Source organism: Silurus meridionalis, chromosome 8 (genome assembly GCF_014805685.1).
Source record: "Silurus meridionalis isolate SWU-2019-XX chromosome 8, ASM1480568v1, whole genome shotgun sequence".
Classification (NCBI taxonomy): domain Eukaryota; kingdom Metazoa; phylum Chordata; class Actinopteri; order Siluriformes; family Siluridae; genus Silurus; species Silurus meridionalis.
In genome coordinates, this window is record NC_060891.1 from 26,012,064 (window position 1) to 26,036,756 (window position 24,693).

Sequence of the window (24,693 nt, forward strand, 5' to 3'; positions counted from 1 at the left end):
CCAACTACCTGCATGTCTTCCCTCACCACATCCATAAACCTCTTTCTTGGCCTTCCTATTTTCTTCCTTCCTGGTGGTTCTATCAGGTGGCTCAGCATTCTCCTACAAATATACCCCATGTGTCAACTCCTTCTGACCTTCTCTACACTTCTCCATCAAAATTCTCAAAGCAAATAATTTGTCTGTGGTGCTCTTCCTCGGCATGAAACTATAACGTTCACAGATAGTCACCTCTTCTCTCAGCCTGGCTTCCACTACTCTTTCCCATAACTTCATGTTGTGACTGATTAACTCTAATGTCAAATGAGCATACATTTGGAAAATAAAAATACTGCAGCCAGACACTAGAGGGCGTCAGATTTTCCCTTACACTTATCCAAACTCAGCCATGTAATTATTCTGCTTTGTAACTGATGTACATGTAATTTACATGAAAGCGAATTTTTGTTTATGACACAGTTCTAAAATTTCTGTTCTACTTTCTTTTTTTAAAATATGGCGATATATTTAAGCTCAGGTCATGTGGCATTTACTTATAAATGCAGATCAACATTTATAATTAGAGTTGGCAAACTTGCCAAAGTTGCCACTGAATAAACTTTTAAGGGATAAGGATATGGACTAATTTACACATTTAAAATGGATATTTGTAATATATGTAATGTATCTGTAATGCTGCTTTGGGACAATGTCCATTATTAAAAAATGTATACAAATAAAATTGTATTGAACTGAAATCATTTAATATGGAGTTAAAAAATTAACAAGGAATGAAAATACAAAAAAAAAAAAGGTTAACAAGGTTGGAGGCTCTATTGAGTTGAGTTACTGAGAAAGTCAAGAACTTTGAGGATGGATTTGGACTGTAATTAATATCAACAGTTTGCTACAGTGGCATTGTTGAGAATGCTCTACAAATAAAAATTAAATGAATTGAATATTTCCTGTCTGCTTGATGTACATTATTTATTCGAGATAATTAAAGTTATGCATAATGCAGTAGTCACTCAGAGGTCTGGAATGGAGAGAGAATAATATCTGCTGCCATCTATTGGTCGATATAAGATATGACACCCACAAACACAAAAAAATTCATACAAAAGAGAATGTCACCTTAATGAAATGCAATAATTTATTACACTGAATAAAAAAAAAAACCTATTATACGTTCTTTATAATCAGCATGCTAATTGATCAAGGCACATTTTCCTGATTGCTCATATCGTCAGTGCACATGTGACAAAAAAAGCAGGATATTATATTTCTATATTAATATATTATTTTTTTTGGCAGATAAAAGCAAACAGCCTCTTCACACTAACAGGAAATGATTTATTTTCGTTATTTATTTAGTGCTGAAGAAATTTTCAATGCTTTTTAACCTAATTTCTGTCTACTGCATATGTATCATGGCTGATTCTGCACTCCGACTCCAGCTTCATAACAAGCTGTGATATGTGAAGAAAGAACTTTCCTGTGCTGTAATGTACATGTGTAAAGTAAAAGCCTTTTTCTTTCTTTCTCACAGGAAAATTTCATTTTCTTCATTAATTCTTGAAAAGCTTTACAGATGCTGAATTCCAAAATATACTTTGGCATCTTTTCTGCATTCCCACTACAGAACAAGTAGTTGTTGTGTACAGTTATGTGTAGTTATAACTACAGTGATATTACCTTGAGTAGGAGGATTCATAGCATAAGCATGAATAAGCTGATTAACAAGTCAAGTCAAGTCAAGAAGCTTTTATTGTCATTTCATAACATTACATTTTGAATAAAACTGGAGTATAACTAGAGGTGTAGAGGCAGAATCAATAAATTGGAACTGAAAACAAAATCTTTACAATATAAAAACCCCAATATTCTCTGTATTTTGTTTTTCTTTGCTTAAATAAACGAGGGGAAATCATTTGGAGAAACCCCAAACCTATGTCGTTTTTTTTCTTAATGCTGCTGGAAAACATTGTAATTGTTTTTTTCTGTGGTAAAAACACTCATCCAGGTCAAAGAATTAGAGAAAGAGAAAGGAAAAAAAAAAAAAAATTAATAAAATATTTTAATATTTTTTTCTATATGTAGGCTAATTGCTTTAGATGTTCTAAACAATTTTCTGTGTTGTTCTTAATGCTTTGGTAATACGAGAGAGAAAGAGAGAGAGAGAGAGAGAGAGAGAGAGAGAGAGAGAGAGAGATGTGTATCGTTCACCTTTGAGCAAAACTAGCCAAAGACATGTAAAAAGCTCTGTCACAAATTAATTAAATGAATAAATAACGTACAGACAGACAGACAGACAGACAGACAGACAGACAGACAGACAGACAGACAGATAGTCCTATAAACGGATTGTATTGAATGAGCCCACAATACTTTTGAAATGTATTGTTGTAGTTTATTACACATTCCATGGGTTTAATTTTAATAACCACTTTGTGCAGAGATCACACACACACACACACACACACACACACACACACACACACACACACACACACACACACACACACACACTCCACCTCTCACTCTCACTCACATTTGCTGCAATCTCCTGAGTTTGAAAGCAGAAATGCTCCTCAGTGGAGTCACAGCTCCTGCTTGTTGGAGCTGAAGGGGCAGGTGACCCCGGTGCCCTTTAAGCCGCAGTACCCATCAGGCTCCTTGTGCAGGTACTGCTGATGGTAATCCTCAGCGTAGTAGAAGACCGTGTTTGGTCTGATTTCTGTAGTGATCTCACCCAGACCTTTCTGCTTCAGAGCCTGAGAGAGTGAGAGAGAAAGAGAAAATACCTGGTAACTATGTGGACAATAGTACACATGGACCCTTGACTTTTCCAGCCATATGTAGTTCTTTCCCAAACTGTTAAAAGCCAGACATATGGCATGGAAACAAGACTTAACTATGCCTGAAAACATACGGGAAAAATCTGAAATATATGGCTGTAGTAGGAGGTACGTTGCCAAAAGAACAATAATGGGTGTCTGCAGGCAACAGTGAAGCATGGTGAAGGTTTCCTGCAAGTTCGAGCCAATGTCATTAAGAACCATCTTCAGTGAAGAGAAGAACAAGGAGTTCTGGAAGTGATAGTTTTTGCCCCCACAGAGCAATGATCTCCACATCATCGAGTCTTTCTGGGATTATGTAAAGTTTTATTATTTAGAAAGTGACCAATATTTAGTGACCAATAATTGATATTAAATCAATTAATTGATTTCTCCATATCAATTGACCGTTTTTCCGGCACGTTCTCTCAGCACCACTGCAGCGACATGAATATGACGTATCACAACACTACGGAGACCGAGGCGTGTCCTGAGAGTCGCATAGAATACAGATTAACATGGCAGAGGTAGAGCTGTGACTTCCTGCACACACAACAGGAAACAAACATCTGGGTTCATTTCATCTTTTTCTTTTGCACTATAAAGGCGTGTTTGTAAAAGGGCCATGTGTTAGAAGTCAGAAGGCACTGAAGTAAATTGATGATTTGCCATCTGTCTGAACCAAAGAAATAAAAGTGAACTGTCTGCACCATGTTGAACTGCATAACATCAATGTTTTCCATTGCTTCGAATCGTATTGTGTTGAATCAAATCAAAATCGGCTCGCACTGCATCGTGTACATTTCCCATTGTATTATATATATATATATATATATATATATATATATATATATATATATATATATATATATATAATAATCATTAATATGAGCTTTTCTAGCCGTCTTGTGTAACGTTTTTGTCAACTAATTATTCGCATTTATTCTGTGCATCGACGAGCAAATGAGTTGGGGAACATCAATAAAGCTGGTGTCGTGTAAAAATAAATGATGGGGGAAAAACCCCTAGAAAGCAAAGAGCGAGAAAGGGATCAACAAACAAATGGAACGAAAAACCTGACATCAATTGAACAAGTGTGACTTGGGGGAGACACATCGCTCTAAACTCTAAAGCTGAACAAGTTGCAGCTCTCTGGGGTGTGTGTGTGTGTGTGTGTGTGTGTGTGTGTGTGTGTGTGTGTGTGTGTGTGTGTGTGTGTGTGTGCATGCGGAGGCATTTTTATTGGCTCAAAGGTACAGAGTGCAATCTGAACTCTTAAAAAGCATAAAATGTGTAGAGCACCAGCTCCCTCAAGGGGTCACATCAAACAACGTCCACCGGGAGTGCTTAGTCTGCAGAGGGAGAAACACCATGCAGGCTTCAAACACTCTGTGTAGCTTTGAAAAGCAAACACACACACACACACACACACACACACACACACTAAAAAGAGAGCAGCTTCTTCAGTCGAACGACTGACGGACGTTTTACAGAAAAAACAACAACAAAAAAGAGATGTAACTCAAAACCCTGAAGTTCCACTAATTTCCACGAGGTGTCACTGTGGACAGCATTTGCTAGTAGACAACAAAAAGAGTGAAGGAATCTGAACGCCATAATGTTATTAAATCTACAGAGCTTCATTCAGACTGGTACATCGATTGAAAGAAAAAAACAAATAAATAAATAAACGTATACATTACGAGCTGTAAATGCCAGAATTTTATATTCAGGTTAAAACTGTAAGCAAACATTTACATTAGCATTTGGCAGATGCTATTATCTCATGTATACATCTAAGCTTTTGAGGGTTAAGGGGCCTTGCTCAGGGGCCCAATAAATTCTAGGGTTATCTAATATATATATATATATATATATATATATATATATATATATATATATATATATATAACCCTAGAAATCCTCCTCCTCCATCCTTTTAGGCTGATGATATCCTAAGTATACAAACTAAAGAACGAGTGTTGATGTATTCATCGATGGAGACTTCAAAGCACTTTTTGGAGAAGGATATCTGCTAAATCCCGTAAATGTATATGACCAAGATGTAGAAAGACTGCAGCAAATTATTTGGTTAGTGGTCATTTTCTGTATCTCAGTATTGGATAGACAAACACACAGATGCTGGAACCGAACAAGGCTCCCCCTTTTCAAGCCAAACCCCCTCAACACACACACCAGATTGTGTTTATAGTCATATCAGTCTTATCAGCACGCAAACACACACATATGCACGTTAACCCCCCCATCCCCAAACCAACACAGACACTCAGGTGTATATCCAGACACACACATACAGACTAGGAATGTGCATCTCCACAACTGAGGCTGATACGATACATTTAAGATACATACGAAGCAGCTACCGATGCGATGCCACTCACCGCTATTACAATGCACTCGGATTGCGATCTGATTTCGATTCAACACAAACCAGACGTTCTTTTCCTGTTCTTTCTCCAGGAAGTTACAGCTCTACCTCTGCCATGTTAATCTAGATTTTATGCGCCTCTCAGGACACGCTTCAGTTTAGCAAGGAAAAATCAATTTACATATAAAAGATTGGACACATTTTTAAAGTTTAGTGCATCTACTAATAATTATATATGAATAAATCGGGTTTTACCGATGCAAATATGTTGAAAACGCTGCATCACTATAAAAATGACAACTTGCATTCGATGCAACGATTTTGCAATCTCTACTATACTCCATTCTACGTCCTCCACGTATGAACATAAAGCGATAATGAAATTCACCTTGACACACAAATCATTTCCACAAACGTTAAAGACGCTCGTCTAACAACTAACAAACGAAAATACGTGCCACTCTAAGAGATTGGTGCAGTCCAAAGCCCTCCAGCTAACCCCACAAAGCAAGAGAAAATATTTAATTGGAGGTCAAAGCTCCATCTCCATTGAAACCCCGGAAAAGTAGAGCCTGGCTGCAGGAAAACCGATCTCATGATCTTACTCGTTTGTCCATCTCTCTCTCTCTCTCTCTCTCTCTCTCTCCTCAGCTCTCAAATCTCTTCTGAATTAAATCCCTTTGATGTTTTGCAAATTTCTACATTTCATTAATGCTCTTCTCTCTGGCCTTTCAATACGCTCTTCTGCCCTTTACTTTCCTTCGCTCTCTCACTCGCTTTTAGAGGATGAAACTCGGAGAGATAAAGACGGGCTCGTTATGGGTTAATCGGATATTTATCTAAAATTAAGTGTGAGCGCGCGTGCACGTTATCAAGCTCAAGGCTTTCTCAGGAACATCAGCTCTACTGAGTACCAGATCTTCCTCCTTCATCGGAATAAAAAACACTTCCATGTTTCTGTCCACTTGCGAACGTCGCATCGTCCCGTTCACCACGAGTGTCCCTCAAACCCGCAATGACGCACTTGGCATTCTGACCTAAAGAAGTGTTATGGGGTGAGTGAGTATATATGTGGGGTGGATTAGAGCAGGTGAGAGAGGAGCTGAGAGGAACTGTGTGCTGATTCACAGTTCAGCTGAGAAACCATGAACGACGTGAAAATGGAAAACGTGGCACAGGATTCATAGTGAATTTGGAAATTTGGGCATTTCGGAATTTTTTTATGTCTATATTAATATCTATAATATTACACATTCATTATTATTAAGACTCAGCAGCTTGAAAAAGTCAAAGTAAAACATTATTATTAATAACAGTTATTAATGAAATGAAATATTAATTATTGTTATTATTAATTATTCATTATTAAAAATTATTATTAATAATTTATCATATTTATTTCGCCTTCATTTTCATGTGCAATGTTTAAGTGCCCTTTGTTGCCCTCTAGCTGAGGAGGCCGGAAGTACACTCAATAATAAAAAAGAAATCATAATTATTTAAAATAAATCGCAACTAAAATAAACTTTGAAAACAATTATGATAGCATAATATCTTATATTACAAACTGGTTACATAATTTGTAGTTTGTTTTTTATATATTCACTACTGTATATGGACAAAAGTATGACCTGACCATAAGATTGGTATGTGCTATTTTTGAACATCCCATTCCACCTTTAGTGTCCATTGGCTATTTTAATGACCTCCACTCTTCTGGGAAGATGTTCCTCTGGATTTTTTGGAGATTCATTCAGCCACAATGGTGTTATTTAAAAAAATACAATTGTGTACCTACAACTTTGTGGAAACAGTTTGGGAAAGAACCACATATGGCTGTAAAAGTCAGGTGTCCCAAAGTCAGCGAAAGTATAAAACGGGTCTTTATCTTGTGTTTAATAAAAGTTTTACCGAAATCTTCAAAAATAAACAAACAGACAAGCAAATTTCAGCTGTCTGATTATTTTGTCTCGATATTGTTCTGGTCACTTTCCTCCTTCTGTTTTCAGCGTTCTTTCCTCATTTCCTCTTCCCTCATCCCCTTTCCTCTCACTTCCATTTATCGGCAAGGACACCACCTGGGTGACACGGAGTCTGAGTCATGATTAGTGTGTGTGTGTGTGTGTCTGTAGATCGGCCGTCAGATTCTGTCCCCGTCTGATTGCGTCCGTGAAACTGCAGCTGCCACCTTCCCTCCCTCGAACACAACCTCTGACCTTTGCTCCACCGAGCTCCAAGGCCACAAAGCATGCTCGTTGCTACAGCAACCCCCCAACATCACCACCATCACCATCACCACTATCTGAACTAAAGCTTTTAAGCTTCACAGAGTATGACCCCGGGAGGGACGGGTCACTGCGGCAATCAGAAAACGAAAAAAATAAAAATAAAAAACGGAATCCCGACACCTTGGAGGAAAAAGACGGGTGATCGTTAGTGCGTGTCTATTAGCGCGTAGGGCGAAGGTCAGGCGGAGGCATTCGAATAAAGCTCAAATTAGCCTGATTGGAAGTTCTCTTCTCCCTGGCTCAGGGGCCCAGGCAGCTTGGTGTGGCTTGGATTTGAACTCATGACCTTCGGATCTACATTTTCATCTTTATCCAGATCAATTTACATTTATTTCATGTATCTGAGCAGCTACTGGTTTGAGGGTCTTGCTCAGGGGCCCAGGAGTGGCAGCACAGTGTGGCTGGGATTTGAACCCATGACCTTCAGATCCAAAAATCCAATGCCTTTACCACAAATCTACCATTTAAACATAAACCAGCTAGGCTTCAGGATTCTTTTGGAATTTCATGAAAATCATTTCTGCCCCCAACATCCTGTTTCACACGTTTCATAACGCACCATTAGTTTTATTATTGGAAAAATATCATTTAAATCTCCCAAACGTAAAATATCCCTACGCCAATGAACAAACGCTTGTGGACGACTGACCATAAGATCGGTAATGTGCTTCTTTTTTTGAACATCCAATTTCACGTTTCCATTCACTCTTATAATAAGCTCTGCACTCTTCTGGGAAGATGTTCCACTAGATGTTGTGGAGATTCGTTCAGCCACAAGGGGTTGTAGTAAAGTTGGGTAGTGATGTAGGTGAGGTGACGAGGTTCCTGGGGTGCAGTCAGCGTTCACATTCTTCATGCTCAATAGTGCTCAGGTTGAGAGGATAGCAAGAGATCTTCCACTCCAACCCATGTAAAGCAGATCTTCATGGAGCCGGTTTTGTGCACAGGAGCATCTTCTAGTTCAAGTGAAGGGAAAAGTTCATCCTATAGATTTGTGTTCCTCCAAGTTTGTAGCAACAGTTTGGGGAAGAACCACATGTGGCTGGGAAAGTCAGGTGTCCTGTACTTTATATATATATATATATATATATATATATATATATATATTCAGATAATTTGATTATCACTTCCTCAAATGAATATTTGTAGTGGGCGGTGGTCTAAAGAATGTGTGTGGTGTGTGTGTGTGGGGTGTTATATACCTGCTGGTAGGCCTCTTTACTCCTCATGGCTTTCTCCTGCTGTTCTGGACTGTATGTGTAGATGGCAGATCGATACTGTGTACCTTTATCATTCCCCTGAGCCATACCTATACATACACACACACACACACACACACACACACACACACACACACACACACACACACACACACACAATATCAGATGTACAGAACTGTCTTCTCCCTCGAACCCACATAAAGTATTCGGATCTTCAAAGGCTCAACAATAAGGATTGTACAGTCACTTCACTTTGCCTCCACACTCCTGCACTCGTTCCTCTCTCTTTCTCTTCTTTCCCTCTCTCCTCATCTCTTTCTCTTTCGGTGTTGGATGGCGGCCATGCCGCCTCCAGCCCCTTCTGCATCTCTGCTCGGCAGAAGCCGCAGCACCGCGCTCCGATTGGCTGATGCAGCGTTTGACCCTGAGGGATTGTGACTGACCTTCTAGTTCAACCCTGAGTTTGTTGAGCGTGACACGGTGACCAAACGCTAACCAGCTAATAAACACACACACACACACACACACACACACTTTATAGGTTCACTTTTCAACCTTTTTCATGGTGCAGAAACAGCGGCCAGAAAACTCACGGCATGAAGACGGAAATCCTGCAGACTCGCTGCTAATGAATAAAAAAGACCTGATTTTCAGCCTCCACTGTCTGACACCTGCACACAAATTACATACACACATGTTCTCTTCATTCCTTCAGTCTTCCTTCCCTCATTCATCCCATCATTCCCACTCATTCCTTTTTTTATTCATTCATTTATTTATTCATTCTTATCTTTCTTCATTTATTTAATCTTTCCTTCTTTCCTTCATTCTTATCTTTCTTCATTTATTCAATCTTTCAAACATTCCTTCCTTCCTTCCTTTGTTCGTTCATTCCTTCTTTCCTTCCTTCTTATCTTTCTTCATCATACATTCATTCCTTCATTTCTTTATTTATTTGTTCCTTCTTTCCTTCATTAAATCCTGTTATCATTCCTTAATTTCCTCAATCCTTCTTTTCTTCCTTCTTCCAACCATTCCTTCCTTCCTTCATTCTTACCTTTCTTCATTTCTTCAATCCTTCTATTCTCCTTCTTTATTCATTTTTAAATCATTCCTTCCTTCATTACTTCCATCCTTTCGTCATACATTCGGTTCTCTCGTTCCTTCCTTCCTTCTTTGATCCAATCCTTCTATCATTCCTTCATTTATTCCATCCTTCGTTTCTTCCCTCTTTCAATCATTCCTTCCATCTTACATTTGTTCCTCCCTTCGCTCATTTGATCCTCATTCGTTCTTCCTTCATTTTTTCAATCCTTTAATCCTTTCTTTATACATTCCTTCCTCCTTTATTTCATTTATTATTTCAATTCTCCCATCCTTCTTTTCTTCAATTATTCCATCATTCCTTCCCTCATTCATTCATTAAATTCTTCATTCTTACCTTTCATCATTTATTCTATCATTTTTTTCCTTCTTTGTTTATTCTTTCAATTCTCCCTCCCTCCCTTCTTTTATTCAACCCCCCTTTTTTTCGTTCCTTTCTTTCTTCATTTATTAACCAGAAGGAGAAAGTGGAATAATAATATGAAGAACAAAAGATCACATCCAAGAAGGGATCACATCCTCTGGGATCTTTATGCTATATATCAAAAGAAAGCTCAAATAAATAGATAAGTTGAAAATGAAGAAGAGAAAAATAATGAACAGAATACACTGTAAAATTAATCCCAAATTGCACATAAAAGTGAAAAAAGTGAAGCATTGATTACAGTCAGCATTCATTATCATCCTAAAGGTGTTCAATGGGGTTTAGATCTAGAGCAGGAGATCTTCCACTCCAACTCATGGAAAGCAGATCTTCATGGAGCTGAGAGCATCGTTATGCTGGAACTGGTTTGGGTCTCCTAGTTTAAGTGAAGGGAAGTGCTACCACATCCTGCATTTCTGGGTTCTATTGGGTTCAGGGACATCGTGGTAGGAGTTTAACGGTGGACAGTTCTGAAGGTACCTTGGGTTTTAAGTCACGATACAGTAATGGGGAAGAAATTATTCTTAACATTTATAAACCAACCGTTTACATTTTTAAGACAGCTTTAAATAAAAAATAAATAAAATATATAAAAACAAAATAGAATAAATAAAATGTATGCAATACACTTATTATAGTGATATAATTCAGTAATCAATTAAATTAGCACAAATTAAACAGATTAAATAAAATCAAATACGTAGAAAAAAATACATTTGTTAGACCCCCATCTAGGTGTAAATTTCTATATTAAGATAACGAATATTATATCCTAAAATGGATATATGTAAAGAGGGGTTAATAGAATGTGTGTGTTATACCTTTAATATTTAATTTTCGATATGTTCTATTGAATTGTTCTGCCTAATTCAGCATATTTTAACAAATATCTTCATTCCTTCCATCCTTTTCTAACCATCATGCAGAAAATAAAGAAAACATGGCCTGACCAATTTTGCAGTTTTGTTTTTGTCTCCCCCTAGTGGTGGCCCAATAAAACATGAAAGCCTGTAAAATTACTTTTAAAACGGTCTTTTCTATTTTCATGCATTTTTTCTTTTCGGATCAGTGCCGCACGTGTGCATCTATCGAGAAATATGCTGACTGATCTACGACCCCATGATGTTTCAAGGCAGGAGCCACTGCACTCTCCATGTTCATGCAGGGCTTCTTTCAGCCTCCATCAAAGATTTCAGTTATTATATATGAGAGCTGCTCTGTACAGGCTGAATTATTCACACAACTCATTTCTCAACACACACACACACACACACGCACACGCACACGCACACACACACACACACACACACATGCACATGCACACGCACACACACACCCACCCACACACACGCACGCGCGAGTGCACTTGAACTTTAATAAATGATCATTCATTAATAAATCACTCACACCTAAACTTATAAAACACTTAAAATATTACAACACTGGAAAACTGATCCATGACGTAAAAACTAATACAATTAATTATTTCCAAATCGATTCTGAAGCCTAACAAATGTGTACACACACACACACACACACACACACACACACACACACACATGCACATGCACACGCACACACTCTTTGATTCTTTGCTGTGTTTTAAAAAGCCGTGAATGTTTCCATTCTCATCCGAGAAGCCGTAATTATACAACCACATTCAAATGTGGACTCTGTGTGTGTGTGTGTGTGTGTGTGGTGTTAAGATCAAGCCAGCGTGATCTGATTCTTTAGGAATCTACGGTTTGCATTTTAATATATTGCTGATGTTCTCATAAATTTGTATGTTTTTTGCATGTGTTCCAAATCCATATCTTTCTCTGTGTGTGTGTGTGTGTGTGTGTGTGTCCCGCAGGTGCAGTGATGCAGTGTGCGTGCGTGCGAGAGCATGAAGCTAAGAGGGAGCACTGCAGAGTAGAAGCTATTTTTATTCCTCTTACATAACACACGCACACACACACACACACACACACACACACACACACACACACACACACACACACACACACACACACACACACTCCAACACTTCAAGACATGGACAAAAGTGCTGATGGCTCTGCTTATACATCACTTGCTCCACCAGTATGAAGGAAATGACCAAAAGAGAGAGAAAGACTGTGTGTGTGTGTGTGTGTGTGTGTGTGTGTGTGTGTGTGTGTGTGTGTGTGTGTGTTTCCTTAGACTAAATCTCTGTCGCTGGTTTTATTTAACAGTCACATGGTAACACACTCTGATTAGACTCCAATAACACATGCTGCTGTATTTATATCATCTTCCATTTCTGTTTGCCTCTCATTCTCTTTTCTACACTCATTTCTTCACCTCTACACTCGTCTATACCCCTCTATATGTCTTTACACTCGTCTATACATCTCTACACTCCTCTATACCCCTCTACACTCCTCTACACTCCTCTATACCCCTCTACACTCCTCTATACACCTCTACACTCCTCTATACCCCTCTATACATCTCTACACTCCTCTATACATCTCTACACCCTCTACACTCCTCTATACACCTCTACACCCTCTATACCCCTCTACACTCCTCTACACCTCTATAAATCTTTACACTCCTCTATTCATCTCTACACTCGTCTATACATCTCTACTCACCTCTACACTCGTCTATACCCCTCTATACGTCTTTACACTCGTCTATACATCTCTACACTCCTCTATACATCTTTACACTCCTCTATACACCTCTACACTCATCTACACATCTCTACTCACCTCTATACATCTCTACACTTGTCTATACATCTTTACTCACCTCTACACTCATCTATACATCTCTACACTCTATACATCTCTACACTCCTCTATAAATCTCTACACTCCTCTATACATCTCTACACTCCTCTATAAATCTCTACACTCCTCTATACTCCTCTATACATCTCAACACTCCTCTATACATCTCTACACTCCTCTATACATCTCTACACTCCTCTATACATCTCTTCACTCCTCCATAGTCCTCTATACATCTCTACACTCATCTATAGTCCTCTATACATCTCTAAACTCGTCTATACATCTCTACACTCGTCTATAGTCCTCTATAAATCTCTACACTCGTCTATAGTCCTCTATACATCTGTACACTCGTCTATACATCTCTACACTCCTCCATAGTCCTCTATACATCTCTACACTCATCTATGGTCCTCTATACATCTCTACACTCGTCTATACATCTCTACACTTGTCTATAGTCCTCTATAAATCTCTACACTCGTCTATACATCTCTACACTCGTCTATAGTCCTCTATACATCTCTACACTCGTCTATAGTCCCCTATACATCTGTACACTACTCTATACATCACTACTCACCACTACACTCGTCTATACTCCTATACACTTGTTTATACTCTTTTATACTCCTCTATTCCCCTTTACCCTCCTCTGAACTCCTTTATATTCATTTATACTCCTCTACACTCCTCTATACATCTTTACACTCCTTTATACAGATCTCTACACTCCTCCACACTTCTTTATACTCCTCCACACTGGTTAACCCTCCCTATATTCGTCTACACTCATCTACTCTCTTCTCATGATATAAACACTCACAAAAATACTAATTGATCAAAAAACTCATCACATACCTCATTAAATATATCAAAACTAAATAGTAATACTATATACTGGATGTTAAATGGCCTGCTATAGAGATGCCACTATACTAAAACTTTGAGTGAGAGCCAGTATCAATAACTATTTACTATATTATTTTATATATATATATATATATATATATATATATATATATATATATATATATATATATATATATATATATATATAGTGGAACCCGTTATGTCGATGTCCTAGGGGTCGCCAAAAGCATCGAGGTAACCGATGATCGAGATAAAAGAAAATCAAAATGGCGGCAATATATTAACGTGCTTGAAATTTCTTTATGTACATGATGTGCGTTAATAAATGAGAATGTGCATTCACGTGTTTTTAAAGGGTTTTTTTACACAACAGCGTTGCCGCGATTTGTTTGATGAAGGCATGCTATAAAAATACATACAGTACATGTTTATCTGTCAGGAATCCACCTGCCACGCCCCCTTCGGCCCCCTTCAGCGTGTCAGGTGCTTTCTCAGCCGCGTTCTCTGAAGCTCTCGGCTTCAATCGCGCACATATGGTGCTCGTTTAGCATCATCACCAGCTCCTATTTAAACTTCCACACTCTCACTGTCCGTTATTGTTGGTATATGTTGGTTCACGGCGGTCGTTGTTATCGCGCATGCGTATCCCGCACGTGCCTTCCCACCGGCACTCTCTCAACGGCTGCGCTTTTCTTCCCAAAGCGCACCGCGGATTCCCCCTGATCCTGCCGGTGTTCATTCTATGATTTTGCTGCTCATCCCACATTCCACGCCGCCAAGCGCGGCTTTCGCCTCCCGTTCATCGCATAACATTTAACAACAAAAGGCATATGTGCACTAACTAACAGCAGAGATTCACCAGTATACAATACAACACCTGTAGCAGCTGTAAGACTTGATTTTTCCGCCACTTCTGCGGCTGCACCGAGATAACCGACGTTAAATGGCAAATTTTTCCCCCCTTGTGCTCGAGATATCAGGGTTCGGCGACATAAAAGAATCGACATAACCGATAAAAAATGCTTAGAAAAAGCAAGAATTTGGCGGTTCCACTTCAAAAACGTCGACTTAATAGGGTTGTTGAGATAACCGAGGGCGAGATAACCGGGTTCCACTGTGTACATATATATATATATATATATATATATATATATATATATATATATATATATATATATATATATACCTCATGACTTACAACAACAAAGCAACATTAAAAAAATCAATTAGAATGCATATTACATATATATGTTTATATACAGCGATAAGTGAACATATATACATAGCCATCAATGATATATAATTACACTAGTTATAGTTCCATCTGTGACCTTCAGAACTAACAGAAACTGCTATTATACATTATTTAACATAGGTTTCTATAACGTAGTAATAGTTGCTTCCTTTCTTCCTCCATCTTTCTGACGTCTTCTATATTTGACTAAAATGTTTGCTGTAATACTCCATCACTTCCTCCCTCTCTCTTTGTCTCGATGCTTGATTGAATGCATTACTTTGCCACTTAAACACACACACACACACACACACACACACACACACACACACACACACACACACACACACACTCCCTCTCTCCATATCCAATCTCCATAAATTAGCTCCGACTGCCTCGCTGAGCTTGAGTGATTGACGCCCCGTAATGACTCCGCCTTTTCCAGCAACGCTGTAGGGGGAGGGACAAAGGTCGAGGGTCACCCCTCATGAGGCACGTGCCGACTGCAAGCTGCACCCCGCCAAATTGAAGGTGGGGGGTTCTTATTTTAGAAATGGGGCGTCCCTTTTTTGTTGTCTCACTCGACAGGGGGTTGCTCTGATAGACAATATGCTGCAACTGAACTCACGGCGGTGAAATTAAAAGCCGACGTCTAGAGAAAAAAGAAATGAGCCAGATGTACAGATTTAGGGTTAGGCCTGGTTTAAAGGTCAGCAAAGCGGATCCTAAAAAGTGTGGCAATCCGTATAAAAAATAAAACAAAAAAACGGAAAAAACCAACCACAAATACTTCAAACATTGTGATTGTACACGCCATCGTTTACTCGATAAGACGCGATTAAATATTTCGTTTTGACCCGAAATTCACTTCCTGCATACGTATGTATTTAATATTAAAATATTAGATGAAATTAGATTAGATTAGACTGTGCAGGGTACAAGTACTATGAAATGCAGTTAATACATACGCATGTGTTGAACATGTTATATGTTATGTTATAGTGAATATTATATGCAGGCATGGGACAGTGAGTAGAAAGCAAATCTAAAAGTGTGTTTAACAGAGGAATGAGTTTTGTAATGGTACAGTGACCATCAGTGACTATACAGAGAAATTATTATTTTATATATAGTACATATTTTATTATTGAATCAGAATCAAGACGAGTCTTTGAAGTACTGATATTGCAGAGTTTGGGGGGTTGAAAAACCAAAGAACTGATAATTAATCATGCTTTATTTAGGATAGAGATTTCTTGCCTAAACTTCATCCATCTCTCTCTCTCTCTCATTCTCGCTCTCTCTCTCTTTTTCTCTCTCTCCCTCTCATATATGGGCATACTGAACATATGAAGAAAGGGAGGTCCAAAAAGGAACGGAAAGCCAAGTCACCAGCTGAAATCAATCAGTAATTAGAAAGCAATCCTGCCCCTCGTCAGTGCAAATTAATATCAGCTGGTTCAGTCCCAACTAATGGCCTGTATAAAGGTGTCCAATTACCAAGGTGTCACACTAGAAACAGCTCATGATGGGTAAAAGCGAAAAGCTCTTTTAAGACCTTCTTAACCCATCCAGAGGCATCTTGAGGTTGCTCCAGCCCCAGTCACGTCCCACATCATGAAGATTGTGGACCTTTAAAGAAGTAGATGCCGACCCCGCAAACATCCCGATCCATCTAGAGACGTACCAGTGCCAATTAAATCAATTGGAGAAGCTGGTGTTGGATCTATGATGATCGCAAATGTTGAGCTGTTTTATGAGTTGCTCAGTAGCTCCTAGTTTTATAACCACAAATGACTGTATAAGACTGTAGAAAGAACATTACTTATAATCTTACACTCCAGTGCTCATGTTAGTTTTCACTCTCCAGTGTTCTGTATTGTTGAAAGATTTATGATCACACTCTTGATGTCACCCAAATGAGGATGGGTTCCCCTTTTGAGTCTGGTTCCTCTCAAGGTTTCTTCCTCAAACATCTAAGAGAGTTTTTCCTTGCCACAGTTGCCACGGCTGCTCATCAGGGATAAATGCACACCGTTCACCTTGACTGTGGATTTCTGTAAAGCTGCTTTGAGACAATGTCTGTTGTGAAAAGCGCTATAGAAATAAACTTGACTTATTGTTGCAAAACTTACAGATGACATTGGTTACAGAAGAATTTCTAAACTTCTGAATGTTCCAGTTAGCACTGTTGGGGCCATAATCCAGAAGTGGACCAAACATAATTTCACTATAAACCGGCCACGAGCAGGTTTCTGACAGAGCCAAGGACCATTTGTGAAGCACTTCAGAAAGACCTGGAATTAGCAGGTGCAATTGTTTAAAAAAAACAATAAGTAGTGCATTCAACCGCCAAGGCCCGTGTGCATGCTCACCAGCCAAAACTCCATTTCTGAAGAACAAACATGTTGAAGCTCGTCTAAAATTTGCTCACAACATTTGGGCAAACCTGTGAAATACTTTGAAAATTTAGTCTGGTCAGATGAGACCAAAATGTAACTCTTAGGATGCCATAATTCACACCATGTTTGGAGGACAAATGGCACTGCACATCTCCCCAAAAACACCAGAACAACAGTGAAGATTGGAGGTGAGAACATCATGGTGTGGGGTTTTTCAGCTTACGGTACTGGCAAACTTTATATAATTGAAGGAAGTATGAATGGAAAAATGTACCGAGACATTCTTGATCAAAAATCTGCTGCCATCTTCCAGGATGATGAAGATAAAACAAGGGTGAACATTTCAGCAAGATGATGATCCCAAACACACAGACAAGGAAACTCTCAATTGGTTGGTAGACAAAGAAAATAAAGCTGTTAGAATGGTTCAGCCAACCACCTGACCTGAATCTAATTAAAAATCTATAGAAAGAACTAAAGATCAGAGTTTAGAGAAGAGACCCACAGAACCTTCAGGATGTGAAGAATGTTTGTGTAGAAGAATGGGCCAAAATCACATCTGAGCAATGCGTGCTACCAGTTTCTCCATACAGGAGGCGTCTTGAAGCCGTCATTACCAACAAAGGCTTTTGTAAGGAGTATTAAATACATTTCAGTAAGTGTGTTCAATACTTTTTATTACACATAACTTTATGTACATCACAGTTTTGCTATACAAACTGCACACTGACACTGTAAAATATATCCGAGTTGAATGTCTATAGTACAGTAATCCCCCGCTTTACCGCGGTTTGATTTTTTGGCGCCCCCCCTGGTTTATTACGGAATTGAATACATAACTCCTTAGTTTGGCTGATTTTCCCGCTCTCTCACAGAGAGCACGATAGACCAAAAAAAACTTATAGAGAATTGTTTTTATGGAGTTTTATGTTGAAATAAAGAAATGTATTAATAAAAATATAATTATTAATTATAAACTGAAGTAAAATGTTAATACTGTACAGTACATGTACTCACTATAAATGTGATACGGTGCACTGTATTTCTACGAATTTACACAAAATTCATCTCACTATATTCTTGCAGATGTTTTCTGTGTGTGTTTAAAGTGTGTGGGAAGATGATTTACAGCTTAAACAATAAAAAAATTTATAAAAAATAAAGCATTTTGGGGGTGGCATCCATTTATCGCGGGCGGTTTTGGAACGTAAACATTGGGATATACGGGTGACTACTGTATTGTTCCCCAAGTAGATACCAAAATGGTTGCTGAAATGTGAGGGTTGTACTCACTTTTGTGAAATAGTGTATGCATCTACATGTTAATCTCTGTATTTATATGTTGTTTATATATTGTATCTCTGTATTTTATGTATGTTTTTATTGATGTATGTATTTTTATGTATGTATGCATTTTTTATGCATGTATATTTTTATGTATGTATGTATCTATCCATCTCTATAAAAATAAAGCAGTAATGTGACTGTATTAAATGGTGCTGGTATATAATATTTAAACTGTTTCCTGAATTCAAGCCCATTAAAACAATAAAATCAAATAGACGATGCTTCATAGCTTTATTGGGTATATTATGGTCATGTGACCTATTAATGACTAAGGCAGTTTAAGTGTCATAAACAAATCTTAGGCATCGACCTTGAAAAAAATCCCAACCAAATGTAACTGACGTCCTTTTCGAACTCTTTATTCGATTTATTTATCACGATATTTTGCTTTAAGTCAGGAATACATCTTACACGGTGCACGTGGGAAAAACATCGCTGATCACAAACACTCTGAAATACGTCGCATCACAGAAAACGTAAAGGCAAAAATACCTGCTAAATGATTACGTAATACTCATTACAACTACGGCACAAACCTTTTCCGTTACTGACAAGCTTTATTAAATACAACTGACTCCAGATCAGCAGAAATGGAGCTTTAGTAAAAATGCATGGTCTGAATGAAGCTGTTTCTAGGTCAGTTGTTAGGAAACTTTCATCCAATTAAAGCGCTTCTGAACAAATTGGACTCCAAAACAGCAGTTTTTAATAAGCAAATGTAGGAATGAATACATTCAGAAAGGAGATGTTTAGAAATATAAGCTTCATTAAATACAACTGACCTCGGATAAGCAGAGCTCTGCATTTACACTGATTCCAGGTCAGTCGTTGTGACGCTTCGAAATGAAACCTGCTAAAACCTGATTGAGCTGCCTCCAAATCAGCAGACGTGTGTGTGTATACGTGTGTGTGTGTGTGCGTTCAAGTGATTAGATACATACAAAGCTGACAACTGCTCAGCAGATTTCTGATTATTAGCGTCACAATTTTGCTGAATAAAGCCGTCTTCAGATCAGCAGTTGGACTCGAGAGATAGATAAGCACACCATGCGCTCCATTTTCTTTTCCACAACTCGAAACAGGATGCTCGCTCTCTCTCTCACACACACACACACACACGTCTATCTGTAAATACTGCATGACCTAAAAAGTAGAGACGCAAAGAAAGCTAAGTATTGGGGAAGCCCATCGCTCATCTTTTTTTTCTCCAACAGAAGCCGAAAGAACAAAAAAAAGGGGGAGAGATAGAGATGCACAGAGTGACTAAGTGATAAAAGGGGACCGTGGGGATGAGCAGGCCGCCTCAGGGATCGGACGATCCTGGAACAACAGAACTGATGTGGCAGTGACTGGAGAGGGGGTAGCAAGGAGTCTGAGGAGAAGAGGAGAAAAAAGAACAGGAGGAGAGGGAGAGAAAGAAGAAGAGAGGAGGAAGATAAGACGTTCTTATCTTCGTCTGACCAAGTGCCAGACCTTTAGGGTCCTGTGGGAGGAGGGGAGGGGAGGAGAGGGAGAGAGGGGGGAAAGATCTGGGGGGTTGTTCCATCCCTTCCTTCTAAGCAGATAAGTAATAATCTGCTGAAGCAGTCATGCGAGTGTGTGTTGCTTGGGTGTGCACTTTTGGTTGCACTTATCCATATTTTGCTATGGGCGACAAAAAAAAAAAAAAGGTACACCTCTAAAGCCACTCCCCCTTTTAATATTTTTTTTATATATCTGGGTTCATGCGTGGTCCACGTACATGTCAATATGTTCCTGCATCCTGCATGGCCGAGAGCCACTGCCAGAGCAAGCGTTGCTGAGTATGAGATTGAGGTTAACGAAGAAGAGGAAGAAGAAGACAGTGCTGGGTGCGTCTGATTGGCTGGCAATGTTGCTATCCGGGCCGTGATTGGCTGCTTCGCGAGTCACGCCGCTGAGAGCAGAACCCTTTGAACTGGTAGACTCCGGCTAAACACTCAGGTCTTGTAAGGCGAAGGGAAGAAAAAACACACTCGTACATGCACATACTAACGCACTCATTCGCACGCGAGCCTTTTCTTTTCAAAGCAGGTTAAATGCGATGCAACGCATCAAACGTGTGTGTACACACACACACAAACACACACAACCTCAGTGTAGCATGATAACACAAGCGTACGGCGAGTTATGCGAAACAGCCTAGAGAGACATTTTAGCGGCGCTAAAACCGCCTGAGCCGCTCGGATTCCTAGCGAAACGTCTTCACTGCGAATCGATCCTAGCAGCTATTTAATGACTCAAACGACCTTCCGAAGCCAGGAAGCACATCTCATCTAATGAGTCGCATCTCCCAAGCCTGACTAGACAGAAATTTTTCTGCAGGCTCGGATTTTCCAAACCCGAGAACGCAGGAGCAAAACTCCAGGAGCAAACTTCAAGCAGGCTAGATCTGGTCCCTCTAGGATATCCCGGGATAATGAATAATTAATAAGCGTGGGTGGCTTTGTCTTATCAAACGGAGCGCCGAGTGGATTCGATCCTCTCGAAGTGTGTCGAGTGTAAGAAAGAAAAAAAAAAAGCCTGAGCATATTTTAAAAACCTTGCAGAATTTATAGAGTTCTAGCCTGGGAAATATCTGCAGCCCCTCTGTGCTGAACCGATGAGCCCCTTGTGTAACATCTAAAGGTTCAAAGGCTGCTCATCTTCGCCCCGTCGCCGCCTTTTTTTGTTCCTACTGCTCTGTCGGTTCTTCTCACCGTCACGGCCCAGTTTAAAATTTGGAGAAGTTTGCCGAACTCACCGATTGGATTTCAGACTTCCTTTTTATGCGGCTTTGCACAGATGTTCTACACAGGGGTTGCTTGTGGTGCAGTGGTTGAGGGTTAAGAGCCTTGCTCAAGGACCCAGGAGTGGCATCTTGGTGTGGCATGGGATTTAAACACACAACCTTCATTCCAAACATGCCAATGTGCAAAACTAATTGCACCCTCAACCTAATAAACCCTTAGCGGTAACAACTGCAATCAAGCGGAGGTGTGGCAAGTGAAATCGAACTCCAAACAATACGCTCAATCAGAGTTCATTCACGATTTAGCGCATTGGGGGTGGGACATATCATTATGTTCGTATGGATATATCGTTATGTTTATAAAATATATCCTCGTATTGTGTATGAAAAACAAACGATAAATTCGGCGACTGGAGTTTCCGAGGGGATGGGGGTTGTTAGACGCGAGGCTTCGGTAGCAGATTTTCTCCTTATCCAATTATACGCATTATGTAAATGAGTTCGCTGAAGGCAGGTCATCAGGAAAGGAGGCTTTGCAGATTTTTATTCTCTCCAGCTTGATTAGAGAACTGACAGCATGGGTTGTGTACCAATGAGACATACAAAAGTATTGGAAAACAGCCATATATGTTGTTGTTCTCCAAACCACAAAGTTGGACACACAATTGTATTTGACGTCTCTGAATGCTGTAGCATGACATTTTTCCTTCGCTTAAACTAGGAGACCCAAAACCTGCTCCAACGTGAGGATGCACAAAGCCAGCTCCATGAAGATATGCTTTAGATGGGTTTAAAGTGGAAGGTCTTCTACTAAACCCTTTAGAACAACGAATGTGACGCTGACTGCACCCCAGGCCTCTTCACCTCCAACAGTACATGAGTTTACTAACACCCTTGTGGATGAATGAATCTCAGACAAATCTCTACAACATCTAGTGGAACATCTTCCCAAAAGAGTGGTGGTTACTTTAACAGGAGATGGACACTAAATGTGGAATGTCCAAAGCACATATCAATCTTATGATCAGACTTTGTCCCTTTTATTGTACCTCGTCCGCTTATTTACAGCCATAAATGAACGATTGATCGTCACATTGGTTGCTTATCTACTGTAGATGTTTACAAGTGAGGAACTGAATCTCACCAAACCTTCACAGCTGTCAAGACTCGGATCCCTGAATTATACGAAAGAGCAAATTCAATGTAACAATTGATATACAGTACGTTCAACAAATGTTATTCATATAGGTGTTGCGTGCTATTTTTGCTTTCGGGCCTCTTTTCAATGCACCCTGAGATTAAAATACTTAAACGTTGTCAAGCGGTTAACTAAAACTGGAGATTACAGTGAAATATTACGCCAGATTATAACTGCAGAGGATATACAGATCTCTAGAGACTAATAAGCTTGTAACAGTGAGCCGACGCTGACATTTACGGCCACGGTGAGATGCTGGATTAGTGGAAAGAGGTTTTTGTCTTTGCAAACTGGCGGCTGCATGTTTGAAGTCTTGAACGAAACCCAAAAGCGAACGCTGTAATCCACACAATATGCACTGATGTTGGTGGACACCTGGACATAAGATTTGCTTCTTTTTGAACATTTGATTGCACATTCAATCGTAATTTGCATTCATAATCACTTCCACTCTTTTGGGAAGATGGGTGTTACAAGTCAAGTACTGATAAAGGTCAAGTGAGGAGGCCTGGAATGAGAATGTTTTGTTTTTTTTAATCTGGGCAATGACCTAATGACCTTCAGCACTGCAGCTACCACAGTCACCTGTAAGAATGGTATGTAGTTGGCATAGTGGACTCCTGAACATCCCTTTGAACAAATCTTTAAACATCCCATTCCACATTTAGTCCCTAGTTGCACTTATAATAAGCTCCACTCTTCTGGGAAGATGTTCCACTAGATTTTGTGGAGATTCTTTCAGCAACAAGGGTGTTAGTAAAGTCAGGTACTGATGTAGGTAAAATGAGGAAGATTAAGATCAGAGCTCAGGAGATATTTTACTCCAACCCATATCTTCACAGAGCTGGCTTTGTCTCCTACCTAGTTCCTAAGGGAAAAATGACATGCTACTGCCTTCGAAGACATTTAATACAATTGTGTGCCTCCAAATTTTGTGGTAACAGTTTGGAGAAGAACCACATACGGCTGAAAAAGTCAAACGTCCCAATACGTTTGTTCATATAGTGTATCTGCTTATTGACACAGCTAGTGATTAGTATTACAAAACATCTGAGAGATTGTGATTAAAGCTTTTGTTATTTAGCCATAGATGAAACAAGCTAATATGTTTTCTCAAATGAGGTTTCTTGAAAAGAGATCTTTCAAAGCCCCAGGATCACCAAGCTACCACTCTTGGGGCCCTTGGGCAAGGCCCTTAACCCTCTGTGCTTCAGGGTTGCTGCATCATGTCTAATCCCAGCTTCCGAACATTGCTAGGATATGCAAAGAAAGAATTTCACTGTGCTGTAAAGTATTCTTTTTCTCAATAGAAAATACTTTCAACGTGAGATATGAGATCTCTAATTTGTGAACCTTTAAACATTCTTTGGCAGACGCTCTTATATCCAGAGTGACAATTCTCCCAAAAGCCCATCAGCGACAGATGCCATGGCTTTCAGAAGGTTCAGAATCAGAAGTCCAACAAAGTCCACAGAACTTAATAATTTGGATACTTTTATCACCAAACAGAGATCCTGATGTGTAGTTAGACAGCCGATAAGTCTAGGCGAGATTAACCCAGAGAACGAATGAGATAAAGTGCGAGCCTGAGACGGAAAGTTATAAGGTTTGTCCTGAAGGTCTGGAACATCCAGAACTCCTCTGGTCTCTGATTAAGAACTACACAGATCCAGGCTGGTGTTTCCATCACACCGTGACTGTGAAAAACAGCGCATGAAGACGTTTCATTACTGGGCCGAAGGAGGTCGAGATTGAATTTGTTATTTCATATTGCTTCTGCTTTGTGGTGGGTATACGATATTAACAAGAGTGTAGGGTTATTTTAAAAACATGCTGCTCTTGCAATTTCACACTTCTGATTTTTCTTGCGTTGTTAGAAGCAGC

At 39.4% G+C, this 24,693-nt stretch overlaps 1 protein-coding gene across 3 annotated transcripts in view; it reads right to left on the reverse strand.

Annotated features, from left to right (window-relative positions):
* Positions 1–2,367: 2,367 nt before the first annotated feature.
* si:ch1073-358c10.1 (peptide methionine sulfoxide reductase MsrA 1) overlaps positions 2,368–24,693 on the reverse strand; it is a 47,604-nt gene continuing 25,278 nt past the window's right edge. For all 3 annotated transcript variants that reach the window (XM_046855375.1, XM_046855373.1, XM_046855376.1), the window contains exons 5-6: positions 8,696–8,802; positions 2,368–2,753 (exon numbers count right to left, since the gene is read on the reverse strand). In XM_046855375.1, the coding sequence (XP_046711331.1) occupies positions 2,580–2,753; positions 8,696–8,802 (281 nt within the window). In that variant the 3' untranslated portion in view covers positions 2,368–2,579. The remainder of the gene's footprint in view (positions 2,754–8,695; positions 8,803–24,693) is intronic.